At 39.6% G+C, this 14,060-nt stretch overlaps 2 protein-coding genes and 1 long non-coding RNA gene across 5 annotated transcripts; all 3 read left to right on the forward strand.

Annotated features, from left to right (window-relative positions):
• The first annotated feature begins 1,045 nt into the window (after positions 1–1,045).
• Positions 1,046–5,718, forward strand: LOC146385318 (TBC1 domain family member 24-like). Its single transcript, XM_084929980.1, has 11 exons — positions 1,046–1,290; positions 1,462–1,676; positions 1,803–2,064; positions 2,164–2,280; positions 2,521–2,937; positions 3,087–3,326; positions 3,470–3,625; positions 4,015–4,078; positions 4,231–4,329; positions 4,462–4,750; positions 4,855–5,718. The coding sequence occupies exons 1-11, from the start codon at positions 1,088–1,090 to the stop codon at positions 5,028–5,030; spliced, it is 2,238 nt and encodes a 745-aa protein (XP_084786106.1). The 5' UTR covers positions 1,046–1,087; the 3' UTR covers positions 5,031–5,718.
• Positions 5,719–6,241: 523 nt separating this feature from the next.
• Positions 6,242–10,814, forward strand: LOC146385319 (uncharacterized). Of its 3 annotated transcripts, none has more exons than XM_084930980.1 (3): positions 6,242–6,776; positions 8,774–8,831; positions 9,112–10,814. In XM_084930980.1, the coding sequence occupies exons 1-3, from the start codon at positions 6,621–6,623 to the stop codon at positions 10,230–10,232; spliced, it is 1,335 nt and encodes a 444-aa protein (XP_084787106.1). In that variant the 5' UTR covers positions 6,242–6,620; the 3' UTR covers positions 10,233–10,814. The 3 variants fall into 3 exon arrangements, with proteins under 3 accessions (XP_084787106.1, XP_084787109.1, XP_084787107.1); XM_084930983.1 differs by lacking the exon at positions 6,242–6,776 and adding an exon at positions 6,785–6,808; XM_084930981.1 differs by lacking the exon at positions 6,242–6,776 and adding an exon at positions 6,815–7,089.
• A 2,246-nt stretch (positions 10,815–13,060) lies between these two features.
• Positions 13,061–13,906, forward strand: LOC146385320 (uncharacterized). The gene is made up of 3 exons (XR_014800407.1): positions 13,061–13,387; positions 13,468–13,567; positions 13,677–13,906. It is a non-coding gene; the product is annotated as an uncharacterized LOC146385320 (long non-coding RNA).
• Positions 13,907–14,060: the final 154 nt, after the last annotated feature.

A 14,060-nucleotide genomic window follows, 5' to 3' on the forward strand; every position in this document is an offset into this window, starting at 1 on the left:
CACCATGCATGTAATCTTCTAAGTGACTCGTCACTTTTGTAAACAGCAGAGAGGCACAACAAAGGAAGAAACACCACCTGCTAATTTACACAGTCTATGTCACAATATGGCAAGATTATTCAGTTTGAAGGACAAATGTATTTCTGCTCTGTTCATTTCTCATACGACACAGGTGTTAAATCTATGCTTATGTAAAAGATGTTGTTTTTTTCACATCTGATAATCTGAGAAAAAACATCATGCATTTTTTTTGGCAAGGAAAGTTTCAGAGTTTGTTTTTCAAGTCCATTCCATTATGTGCCGACACATAGAGTAAGTACTTGTAGAGGTTTTATGTTTTATACCCAAACAATGGTTGTGTTTAGATGAAAACATACATATGTTGTGTTCAATAATAGCCTTTGGAAGATTTCTTGGAATAGATTCTACTGGCATTTCAATGCTTGAAGTACGTGAAGTAATTTCAAAGAAAATGTTGACAAGAGCAAACCATTTCAAAGACTTTCAAGGAATGTAATGTTCAGTGTTCAAATACATTTTGGTCTCGTAAGCAATTTAATTTAATTTAATTTAATTTAATTTAATTTAATTTAATTTAATTTAATTTAATTTAATTTAATTTAATTTAATTTAATTTAATTTTTGAAGAAACCTACAAGAAAGATTGTGGAAACTGAGTTCATACATGTGAAATCCTGATAGTTGCACATTTTAAAAACAGATTTGTTTTTGTTTTGTTTTGTTTTGTTTTGTTTTGTTTTGTTTTTTTTTTTTGGGGGGGGGGGGTGTTAGCTAAGTGCACGTACGTGATCTGGAAATGTAAGGTTTTGTTATATGATTCTAATCATGGGGCACTTGGGTTACAGACACTGATTACTTCTCAGAAAGAGACAGTGCCAAAGGTATAACAGGAAAATCAATGGAACTTTTCACTTTCAGTGCCTGAATTCACCAACAACAAACCATGTAGAGCTCACATGACCAAAGCCCACAGGCCTATATAAAGCCCGGATCCTCAGATTGTGCAGCTAGCAACAGGAGAAACATTACCTTCTAACCTATTTTTCAAGGAAGAATAGGAATTGAGATGATTCATGTTTCACGGACACCAGAATTCTTCAATTGTGGAAACGTGAATTTATTCCCAGACGCATTCTCTGACCACAATCTGGAATCTATGGCTAGTAGCAGAACCAGACAAAGGTCTCACTCCTATTACAATGCAGAGGAAAAAAAGCCTTATGGTGTGGACACACAGAAAGAAGAAACCTGTTTAAGACCTCGATCTAGGTGTGTATTCATAATTAACTATGCTTTTACTCTTATATTATCAAAATTAGGTTACTGGCCAGATAACCAAATGTAGGTTTACTTCTAATTAACCAGATTTGTGTTTTTTTTTCTCTTCTGACTTGAATTACTGAACTACATAATTAATATTGAATCAAATGTCTTTAAAAGGTCTTTTTACAGTTATGAGACATCGGAGTTATGCTCAGAAGATGACATAAGACACTTTACAACCTCCCCTACGTCAAAACAGATGCAAAGCTCACCGCCAAAGTATCAAGCAACCAAAAAGGAGGAAAGAGACGGGGATGTGTCGGTTGTTGAGTTCACCTCTAAGAAGTCAAAGCATAAACCAAACAAGCAATCACCCTCTAGAGAAACTTGTGGTAGTGAAATAATGTTTTTAAAGTTGGATATGGATTTTAAAAGCTAAATAAATAGAATGAAAATCTACAATAATAATAATAATAATAATAATAATAAGGAAGTTACATGTGTATATTTTGGCTCAGGCAGTAAATGCCATCTCAAGCAAGTTTCCATGATGACCATCTCTGAAGCAGACAACTGGGAGATTTGTTCCAGCTCTGGGATGAAGTATGGGCAGTTTGTGGACTGGGAGAAAATTGATCCTGAAGCTGCAAAGAAATATCAACATATCCTACGGAGTGAGCACCAGCAGCTTAAAACTATGGCTCGGGAAGGATTTTGGGCCATGCCACACACACTAAGGGCCAAAGCTTATTATCACATCATCCACAGCATCAATTCTATGTATGTGTTCGTGGCAAGTAATGGAACCACTGTGAGCATTTTTAGTGAAATCTGCTTGAACCAAATTTTTGACTGTGTATTGATTTTATATATCTGCAGAAGGGCTGTCACTCCAGACAGAGATGTCTACTATGAACTGGCCAAGAAGCTATTTGGAGAACAAAAACGTAGCAGCCACCCAGTGCCGAAGTATATGGAAGATGGAGAAATACCAAGGTAATATTTTGTGATACTGCAATCACACTTCATAGCTGACAAACTGTCTTAATGATGAGCTTTTTGTCTAATGGGCATTGATTTTGCTAATTTTGGCTACGTTTATTAAAAGCATCCACAAGACTAGCAACATATATATCTACATATATAACAGAAAAAGTTTACATTCTAGTATTATTATACTTCTGCACTGCAGTAAATGTGACCAAATCGGTCCTTGCTTCCTCTGTTCTTTTCCAGATACTGCCTCAACAAAGCAGGCCTGAATTCTGCAAAAAAAGTTCTTCTTTGCCTCGGAAAATACTTCATAGACATGAACTTCTGCCCCATTCTACCTGCCCTGGTCTCCCTCATCCTCCACTTCAGCGAGGATGAAGCTGAATGTTTCTACAGTGTGTCCCGACTTATCTGCTACAATGATCCCAACAAGCGCTACATTGACCAGACTTTCCTCACCTACCGTGCGTCCTGTATGACCTTTGGAGACCTTGCCAACAAATGCTGCAGAGGCATTCGCAAGCTGATAGCCAGCTCCCACCAGAACCTGTTTGAGTTTTACTCTGACTGGATCATGTGGATATTTGCTGACCTTCCGTTCACATATGCCATTAGAGTTCTAGACGTCTACCTACTGGAGGGCTACAAGGTCCTTTACAGGTTTGTTAGTGCTGCCACATTTCAACAAATAAACAAAAAAACTTAGTCCTAAATATGTCATTTCTTCTGCCATATCAGTTACTCTGGGAAAAAAACAAACATACAGACAAAACAATTCAATAAATGTGTTTCATAATTATTCTTTGTAGGGTTGCTCTGGCTTTGCTTGACCTCTATAAAGTATCAGTGTCATCTCGAGTGGCAGATGTGGAAGACTTCAGAACAGACATGAAAAGATTTGTGCAAAATGTAGCTCGCCACTGCACAGCTGAGAAGCTCCTAGAAAGAGCCTTCAAGATTTCAGTACCCACAAGGAGAGACCTTAACCTACTGTTCACTGCCAATAAAGAGTCACTCATACTAAAAGGTGTCAGCATAGACCAGAAAAGGTGGGTTAATACTGACATTGTCATGAATCAGATGATGAATGGTATATTTGTATGTAATAAAGGATTAATATACACAAACTTAGTAGTATTGAATATTCCATTTCAATTAACATGAACCCTGTTTTCACATATGTTTCCAAAAGGCTACCAGTAGAGACAGTGGATTTCAACAACTTTCGTTCCAGTGTTGTAACAGGGACGGAGATGAGAGTCATCTGGGCCTGGATACCTGAGCGCTTTGCCCTCTTCAGTCCCTTCAGGTTGTTCAGCACAGCTGAGCATGAAAGGACTCTTGCTTCGTAAGTAACCTTTGTTCTGCGCTTCAGTCCCACTTGGCAACTACCTAAAAAAGAGGCGTGAATCAGAGGAGTATTTATATCATATCGCAATAGCTTTAATAGTGTTTACTTTGTATCAAATTACTATCTGTTGAACTTCGCGTCCCTGCAGTGAAAAACAAATATTTTTTTGTAACCGTCAGCAGGTGTGTTTTTACTATCAACATTTAGTGACAAATACTGTTTTTTTCCCCTGCGTTTAAACAGTGCTAAAACTTCTCTCTGATTTAACATGAAATTTCAATAAAATAGGTCTTAGATCTTGATTTGTATGCTAGTTTGGCATGTGTATAATGTTGTTGTGCATTTATAAAAACAAAAGGTGTTTTGTATATTTTTATTTCATACAGATTCTATTCACATGTGGAGGGACATGAACCATCTGTCATGATTATTAAATCTGTGGATGAAGAGGTAAAACTATAAAATAATCAATATTAGGATACATTTTATTTGACATGTTAAATGAGCCTCAGAATTGATCCTTATGCTTCTATAATGGTGAGATTTAGTCGACGCAGTAAGTTTTGTATGCCATTGACATGATGTAATTGCTCTTATCTTAGGTATTTGGTGCCTTCTTGTCAACTGATGTAGCAGAAAGAAGAAAACATGATTCAGAGGAACTTGCATACTTTGGAACTGGGGAGTGTTTAGTTTTCATGGTGAGCTTTCTTCTTGTTGAATTCAACTTACCTTAGATTTAGATTGACCATGTATGGGTTTCTTTATGTTAATGTACAGCAATGCCTTTGACACTGCAAGGCGTCAAACAAGATTTGTGATTACTGTTTCAGCTCCGTCCCAACATGGAGCTCTACCAGAGATCTATGGTCAATATAATGAGCCCAAGAGCTTCTCCTGAGAAACTTCGAGGCAGCATTAGTGCTTCCCCTCAGGCGTCAACTAATGGCAACATCCCCTCCAGCACAACTCTGACTTGTCCTGCTGAGACACTGCAAAATCCAAGCTATCTGATGGTCACTGCACCAGTGGAGGAATCCATGTCTGCTAAACAGCCCAAGAGGCCTAAGGAGCAAGAGGCCTCCAAGTTCATAGCAGGCGATGACAATCAGCTTATTATTGGTGTGTTAGTGAAACATACAATAGATTGGCCTTTGAAGGAACCTTTAATATATTGTGTGACAGGGAAGCTGCAACTCTGCTCATATCTATGTGTCCTCTTTCAGGTGGTGATGGAGGCCATGCTCTCTGCCTGCAAAGAGACTTACAAGGGGGTTACACAGAGCCGTGTGAAACTTTTAAGAGCATTGCACTCTGCAAGAGAGACTTCAAGATCCAGTCCCTGGAAGTGTGGGGCATCCAGAACTCCATTTCCTTTTCTCATTGTTTTCCTTCTAAGTGAGTTAGAGAAAACAGCACTGACTATATTTGGTAAAGACTGAAACAGTTTTTCCTTCAAAGAATTTGAGTGATTTTGATTTATATGCAGCCTACAGACATTTCACACTTGTCCTGTGAAATGCTAAATTGTGTATTTTTTTGTATAGTTAGGTGAGATTTTATTTTGTTAATCAAAGTTTATTTGTACAGATCTGGGTCACATACAATGTCCTAGTGAACGTTACAATCCAGGAAAATAAAGCTTGTAATCTCAGGGCAGCTCCGAAGGAACACAATGACGCTCTTTTTGGTGCATATACTCACTTTTCTGTGATGAATCGGAAGGATAACTAGTTTTATAATACTCTGTAATAACTAAAGCACTACATTCACTAAAGGATAATATTTGTAAACACGCTGTTAAAATTGCAACTGCATCTGGTTTTAATTGGGAAAACAGTAACCTGCAGTATTTTATAAGATCTATATCCACTGTTAAATTGTATATTTTGATTGTGCAGTTTATTTAGATTTTGATGTACAGTTGTACAAAACATCCCTTTTAAAATCCTTTATTTGCTATTCCTCTCAGTTAAGTAACTTATTCAGATAAGTGTTTTATTATTAACATGGCTGCATTTGTAATGGGATTGAAAGCAAATAGCGTTTTTGTTATTTATTTATTTATTTATTTTATTTAAGTCTTTTACTTAACATTGTCAGCATTCCTGTTAAAAAACGAGTCCTCTTTTGCTCCTGTTACAACATTTATACTTTAAAAAGAAAAAGAAATTCTGCTTTAAAGCTCCTTTACTTATATTCGCAAAATGATCTGTATATTATATCGTTTCTACCTGCAAAGATTATTTCTTAACATTAAGAAACTTGCTGAAGCAACTCTCTGTAGCTTTATGGAACCATTTGGAGTGACATGCGAAAGGAGTGTATTATGTTTTCTTTGTTTAGTGATAACAGGGGGAAAAAAGGAAAAAACTCTACTAAAGATAGATATAATGTAAAAAAAAAACAACTCAAGATGTCTGGTTGCCCTTATATCCATTTAGGAGAACCTTCGGTATTTGTGTTCATTTAGTTTCAACAACCTGTTTTTGTTGTATAAACAAATGAAATGAAATCAAAACAATAATAATTTTTTTTAAAAAAAGAAAGAATAGAAAAGGAAACGACGCCTCTCAACGTCAACACTGACCACGATCTGAGCGAGCCCCTGCTGGACATCTGACTGAACCGCAAATCTGTTAACCGCAAAGAAAAGCACCGGTTCTTGAAAGTACGTGAGCAGTTGAAGGCACCATGCAAGGGAAAGAACATCAACCCCAAATTGCTGCGGCGTGTTTAGCAGTCCGTTGCTTACTATGATGGGGCTTATGGTCACCTTCTTATGGCTACCAGCGCATCACGGAGTTAAGGGAAATGAAATGACAGAAGGAAAAGCAAAGGAAGCTACAAAGAGACCGTTGATGGATATGGATATCAGTGTTAATAGGGCCGAGATTAAGAACAGAATACGGCACAAAATGAAAGAAAGGTGACAAAAGCAATGGGAGGAAGAGATGAAAGGGCGATGGTTTAACAAAACAAAAAGGAAAATATGAGAAATGAGAAGCACAGGAAGGAGAATTTCGGTCCACACGCCATACCAGTTGGTGGCAGTAATGCATATAAAGAAGAAGAAGCAGTCCGCGGCTACGAGCTGTCCTTTCACGCGAAGAAGTTTTCGGTTAAAACTCTGTGGATAGAGGACGTGGTAAGCTTTCTCTTTTACGGATTATTAGAGAGGTGGGCCTGAATCTTGTTTACGCCTCCGAGGCTGTGCTGCGTGGTTAGCTAAAACGTTACCGTTAGCGACAGTAGCTAGCAAACGCTGTAAAAGTGCGGCTGTTGTGTTTGTATTTGTATACCGTTGTGACAATGCGTTAACACTACCCTCGAGTTTAATTATAACCCCTTATCGACAATCGTTAACCACGCCGGTGTCGGTTTCGCTGCAAGTGGACGGGTTAATGCTCGAACAAACATTCCAGCAAATCTGTGCAAAAGCACAGATATTTTTTGTATAGGTAAATAAACAACATGTTAGCTTTCAGAACCAGCACTGACCACTTTCAATTTCACGTGCATCTTTAAGTTTAGTTTGAGGATATTGATACATACTTTGAGCGTTAAGGGTTGTTTAGTGTTGTTTTCCTTCCAGCGTCTTGATACAGACACTGGGTGTGTGCAGCACACCGGACTGCTTAACCCACTGCATACATGCTGCTTATCTTTTATGCTGCTCATGTTTTAGATGGCATGCTCAAAATTTTGGCGTGAACAAAATGCAAGCACGGACCAACTAATAGTGACTAGTAGTGCCACACTCTACCTGAGTATTTTTGATGCTGTAATGTAGTTAAGGGGTGTTTCCAGCTAGTGCTTTCTGTTTGTGCTAGGAGGGGGCAGTTCGTAATACAATTGGAGTTAAAAAATGGTACTAGCAAGGCAAGGTGTACCTGATAAAGTGTCTGGTGAATGTAGATTTGACGTAATTTAGCGATAGTATCTGTTTTGCATAGTTTGCCCACCACTGATAAGTAGATTTATTTTTTTGTTTTTGTTTTTTGTAGAATTGTAAAATTTCCCCCCAAACTTCCAACCAACTAATCATTAGTTAACCACATAAACAAGTCACAGCCAGTTAGTCAGGGAGGTCCAATTAAATACAATAAAGTGTTTCTGATGCCTATGTTTTTACAAACTCAAACACCAAATCACTTGGATTTCAAGTGGGATAACTTCAGTTCAATTAAATTTTAATTATATAGCGCCAAATCACAACAACAGTCTCCTCAAGGCGTTTTGTATTGTAAGGTACACCCTACAATAATCAAATGACCCTCTGTGAGCAAGCATTCCCGACAGTGGGAAGGAAAAACTCCCTTTTAACAGGAAGAAACCTCTGGCAGAACCAGGCTCAGGGAGGGGCGGCCATGTGCTGCGACCGGTTGGGGTGAAGGAAGACAGGATGAAAGACATTCTGTGGAAAAGAGCCAGAGATTAATAACAACTGTGATTCAGCAGAGAGGTCTATTAACACATGTTGAGTGAGAAATGTGACTGAAAAGGAAATACTCAATGCACCATGGGAATCCCCCAGCAGTCTACACCTATTGCAGCATAACTAAGGGAGGATTCAGGGTCACCTGATCCAGCCCTAACTGTATGCTTTAGCAAAAAGGAAAGTTTTAAGCCTAATCTTAAAAGTAGAAATAGTGTCTGTCTCCCAAATCAGACTGGAAGCTGGTTCCACAGACGAGGGGCCTGAAAACTGAAGGCTCTGCCTCTCATTCTACTTTTAAATACTCTAGGAACAACATGTAAGCCTGCAGTGCTAGAGCGAAGTGCTCTAATGGGGTGATATGGTACTACAAGGTCATTAAGATCAGATGGGGCCTGATTATTTAAGACCTTGTATGTGAGGAGCAGGATTTTGAATTCAATTCTGGATTTAACAGGGATAACTTGACAGTTGTTCATCTGAAATAGCTCTCCATTAAGACTTTTATATTAGCTGTATCAATGCTTATTGTTCACTTTCCACATCAGTTTTGTTTAAATTTCCCTGGATGTGTCTAATGAGTCCTTTTGGTCTCAGACATTAGCTACAGTACGAGTTTGCATCGTGGAAACTGTAATAGTAAATGTCCAATATGTAGATATATTGTGTATTTGTTCCTTAACTGTTTATGGGTTGTACATCAACAGGCTGCAGCAATGGGCCCAGACACCACACCTGTCCCTAAAACAGAATCTGCGGAGGAAAGTATGTATTGAGGGTATTTTGCATGTTTCTCCCCTTTTGATCAAAATTTGTGTAATAAATAAGTTCACTTTTTTAGTTCTAAAAAGCCTGGTTCCTTATCTAACTGAATTCGGTGGCATACAGTGCATGTGGAACAGAACAGAACTAAGCCCCACTGAACATGAATTACATATGTGTAACATGGTAAAAGTCAATCATTGTGTTTTGCTTACTGAGATTTGCTAAGTCACTTCAGTCAGTAACACACTCAAATTGTGTTTTTAATGTGATTCCTTTTCAGGTTCAGAAATAGTGGTGGTGAAAATAATCTCAGACTCAGATTCAAGTGATGCTTCAGTGGCTGAGCCAGAAAACAAACAGCCACAGAGCAACACATCAGACAAGTGTTACCCTTGCACTGTCTGTGGCAAGATATTTGACAGACCGTCAAAGCTGGAGTGGCATAAACCTGTACACACAAGCAAGCCCAAGACTCTTCATAACTGTGAGCATTGTAATATAAGCTTTACAAAACAAGAGACGCTGATCCGACACCGGAATTGCCACAGTAGGACTAACAAGCACCCCTGTCCCGACTGTGGAAAAGTGTTCAATAGACCCTCAAGGTTAGAGAGGCATAAACGCACACACACAAAACAACCCAGGGTACCTCATCAGTGTTCATACTGCATGAAGACGTTCAGAAAACTTAACAAACTCATTCGTCACAAGCGTATGCACACTGGAGAGAAGCCTTTCACCTGTTCGGTCTGCGGTAAGGGATTCTCCGAGTCAGGTCACTGCAAAGCACACGAAAAGACACACGAGGAGCAGCCAGAAAAACCTCACAGTTGTGCGGATTGCGGGATGTGTTTCTTCAAGGCCTCGGCGCTTCGTAGACACTTCCTCTCCCACACAGGAGAGAAGCCTTTCAAATGTACCTTATGTGAGAGCTGCTTCTCTCGCTCTGAGGGACTGAAAAGGCACATGAGGAGCCACACAGGGGAAAGACCATACAAATGCATTATCTGTGGCAAGCAGTTTTATTCTCGCCAGGATTTGAATATTCACGTATTGATCCACACAGGGGAGAAGCCACATCTTTGCCCTGTGTGTGGTAAAGGCTTTTCACAGCTGGGCAACATGAAAGAGCATGAACAAAATGTTCATATTAAGTCAGAAAAATATATTTGTAATGATTGTGGAGCAACTTTCTCACGAAATGCGTCACTGACAAAGCATCGGCGGACACATACTGGAGAGAGACCGTATTTGTGCCTCATCTGCGGCTGCAGGTTTAAATGGAGCCATTCTCTCAGCAGACACCGGAGGTCACACGCACACAGACAGATGGCTGGGGACACATCCAAAGAAATACTAAGTTTTGAAGGACCTTCAGAGAATCCCGACAGTGTAACGTAAATGTTGAGTGTTTATTAAAAGCACATTTCCTCTTCATTTAGTTTTGAGAGAGTTTGTTCTATTGACAAGTTATTTAAAGTTCTTGTGATGATTCACCTTTCTGCTTTCATTGCTGATTGTCCACTAAAATTCTTTTTAAAAATCTCAGTTAGGACAGGGCACCAGGTCTGCTCTGTTCACAGTTCACTGTTATGACATGTGGTGTGGTTAGCGTTTAAGAATATTTCATAGTTCTTTACCAAAGGACAAGGAAATACAGTTGCCCTACCAAATGGCTGGAAAGTTTCTCTGGACCTACAGTTATATCAGTACAACATTTTGCATGGTGCAGTGCAAACAAGGATGTAGCTAAGTATTGCTTCTTTCTGCAGTTTATAAAACAGAGTGTACTTTCTTTACAAAGTAATTGTTACCTAATTTGCCCTCATAAGTGCCAAATATGCAGATTTAAAAAATTTAAATGAACATAGAACATTGTTAGATTAGATCTAGAACATACATATATGATGTAGTTGTGTAATCCAATGATTTTTATCTTGTGCATGATAGCTTACTTTCAATAAAGATACATATTGCGACATACTGCGATTATCTTTGTAGTAATTTCAGACAATGAACGTTCAATGTTTTTATACTGATAATCAGTAAATGTGCTGAAATATATTTTTATTTGTTCTATTATGTCCCAGATTCTTCTGTGACATGTTTATTAACGAAATGAGAGATTTTTTGTATATTGTTTTTTTGTATATTGTCAGTACAGTCACGGATTAATTTATTAGGCTTTATCCATTGTGCAAATACACTACAATGTCACTTGCAAAGGCAATATCACGGATTTTCCAGTGTAATTTGCCAATTATATTTAGTTGTTTTTGTGTGCAGCCATTTCAAATGTAAAATTTCCGATATCACGTGAATGCAGCAAAGAAACATCCTGCAGTTGGTGGAGCCCGATTGATTTTACCAAGCGACACTTTGGTGTGGAGCTACTTAACCTGCCTGAGAAAAAATAGTTACCGCTATTTTTAACAAAATTTGAATTTACTGGTTAAGGTACTTTGACAGTTTTTTCTGGTGAATACAACACAGTTAGTTTGATAATGGATCTTTAAATAGAAAGTATACCTGGGTTCGAACGGGAGGCTGTTATTGGCTTTAACGGTAAGTTTTTTGTTTTTTTTTTCCCCGCAAACTTAAATTAAGTTTCTGATATGACAGCTGAAACGTCTGGAGTAGCACGCTCAGTACTGTACAAAAATTTGTACAGTGAAATCTCTAAAATAAAACTTACTTACATACTTTACAAGAACAGGAACGTTTCTGTCATTTAATTGAAATTCAAATTTTATTTGTCACACACACAACCATACACAGTATGACATGAGGTCAAATGCCTGTAGCTGTGCAGTGCCCAACCATTAAATGACAGTAGGTTTACAGTAAGATATACAAATTTACAGCTTTAACTTAGAAATTTACAGTAAAAATGTGCAAATAACAGTTTACGTAAGATATTATTAGTCAAAAGAAATTATAAATTATAGGAAGTGTGCAAGAAGAAAAACCAGTGTGTGTGGTGATGTGCTATGTGTGAGAGATTCCAGTCCTACACCTGGTTCAGGGCCCGAATAGCCTGGGGGAAGAAGCTCCTCCTCATTCTCTCTGTTTTGGCCTTATGGGAGCGGAAGCGCTTCCCAGACCTCAACAGTGAGAAGAGTCCATTGTTGGGATGGGAGAGGTCCATCATAATCTTCCTGGCTTTGGTCTTTCACCGCTTGGTGTAGATAGACAGCAGGTCAGGAAGCTCTGATCGAATGATGCGTTCGGTTGAGCGCACCACTCTTTGCAGATCTCGTCTGTCATGCTTGGTGCTGTTCCCAAACCAGGTGCAGATATTTCCTGTCAGGACGCTCTCGATGGTGCAGGAGTAAAAGTTGAGCACCCTCAGTGGCAGATGGAAGTCTCTGAGTCTTCTGAGGAAGAAGAGATGCTGGCGGGCTTTCTTAACCAGGGTGTTAATGTGGCAGGACCATGACAGGTCCTGAGTGATGTGGACACCCAGGTTTGGAAACTGTCCACTCTCTCCACTGGCGTCCCACTTATTCTCCTGGCACCAGGTCTCCAGGTTCCTAATCTCCTTCAGGTAGGCCGTCTCGATGTTGCTGGAGATCAGGCCCACAACAGTGTCGTTAGCAAACTTGACAATAGAGGTGGTGTCTGATGTGGCTACGCAGTCATAAGTGTACAGTGAGTACAGCAGGGGGCTTAAAACACAGTCCTGAGGCACTCCAGTGCTGAGTGAGATGGAGGGGGAGACTTGTTTTCCCACCCTCACAGATTGGGGTCTGTCTGTGAGGAAGTTGAGGATCCACTGACATAGTGATGAGCTGAGTCCTAGATCTGCCAACTTCGTGAAAAGCTTAGAGGGAATTATTGTGTTGAATGCTGAACTGTAGTCCACGAACAGCATCCTAACATAATTCCCCCTGCCAGTGTCCAGGTGACTCAGGGATGTGTGGATCCCCTAATTGCTTATCTATTACTTAATTTCGTTTTTCTTTTCACGCGGGAGGTCTTTATCATTAGCAAAAGCTGTAATACTTATGAAATAAAAAGTTTAAAGTCCAAAATGTATGTCCTCCTTGTTCCAAAGCTATCTGGAGGGCTGAAATCTAGGTACGTTATACGTTTTTTTTGTTAAGATTACATTTTGAACTTACATGTGTAGCCAACAAGATGGAGTACACATTCTTGATATTGTATCCAGCTTTTAAAACAAGCAACAACAACAAAACATTTCCATCAGGCTCCTGAGCCCACCTGGGATCTGCCCCTGGGCAGGGCAACCTGCTCTAGTTCCTGTACACCTGGAGCCAATTGCAGGCAATCAAGCCAGAGTGATTTAAGGCTCACACTGACGTTCATTCACTGCCAGTTTGTCATCAACCCATTTTCTGGATTCACCCTGGCTCAAACCTTTGGCTCATGCGCCACTCTCGGATTCAGTATACCAAGCCACCATTCTGGAAATCACTCTGTGCCTCACCTGGCTGCCCTCCTGCCATCACACTCCATCTGGAACCTCTCCATGCCACTCAGCTCACCCAGGATCCCTGTCGCCCTCCTCTCATTGCTCTGTTTCTCCCCTGCAAGTAAGAATAGCTATACAAATTATTTACCATTTCAGCGCTCCCTCCACTACTTCACTAACTCCGTTGTCCTCTCTCCTCAGTGTGACTGCTTATTGCTCAGCTCCAATCAGCTTCTCAGGCCCCGTAAGGAGCAAGAGGCCTCCAAGTTTATAGCAGGCGATGACAATCAGCTTATTATTGGTGTGTTAGTGAAACATACAATAGATTGGCCTTTGAAGGAACCTTTAATATACTGTGTGACAGGGAAGCTGCAAGTATACTCTGCTCATATCTATGTGTCCTCTTTCAGGTGGTGATGGAGGCCATGCTCTCTGCCTGCAAAGAGACCTACAAGGGGGTTACACAGAGCCGTGTGAAACTTTTAAGAGCATTGCACTCTGCAAGAGAGACTTCAAGATCCAGTCCCTGGAAGTGTGGGGCATCCAGAACTCCATTTCCTTTTCTCACTTTTTCCTTCAAAGTGATTTTGATTGATATGCAGCTTACAGACATTTCACACTTGTCCTGTGAAATGATAAATTGTGGGTGTATGTGTGGTGCTTTTTGTTTGTTTTTTTTGTATTGTAAAGTGAGACTTTATTTTGTTAATCAAAGTTTATTTGTACAGATTTGGGTCACATGAAATGTCTTAGGCTGCGTTTTGACCGTATGCGACACACATCGCATGTTGTGA

The sequence above is a fragment of the Perissodus microlepis genome, chromosome 6, assembly GCF_051167445.1.
Source record: "Perissodus microlepis isolate ML-2025 ecotype Zambia chromosome 6, ASM5116744v1, whole genome shotgun sequence".
In the NCBI taxonomy this organism is placed as follows: domain Eukaryota; kingdom Metazoa; phylum Chordata; class Actinopteri; order Cichliformes; family Cichlidae; genus Perissodus; species Perissodus microlepis.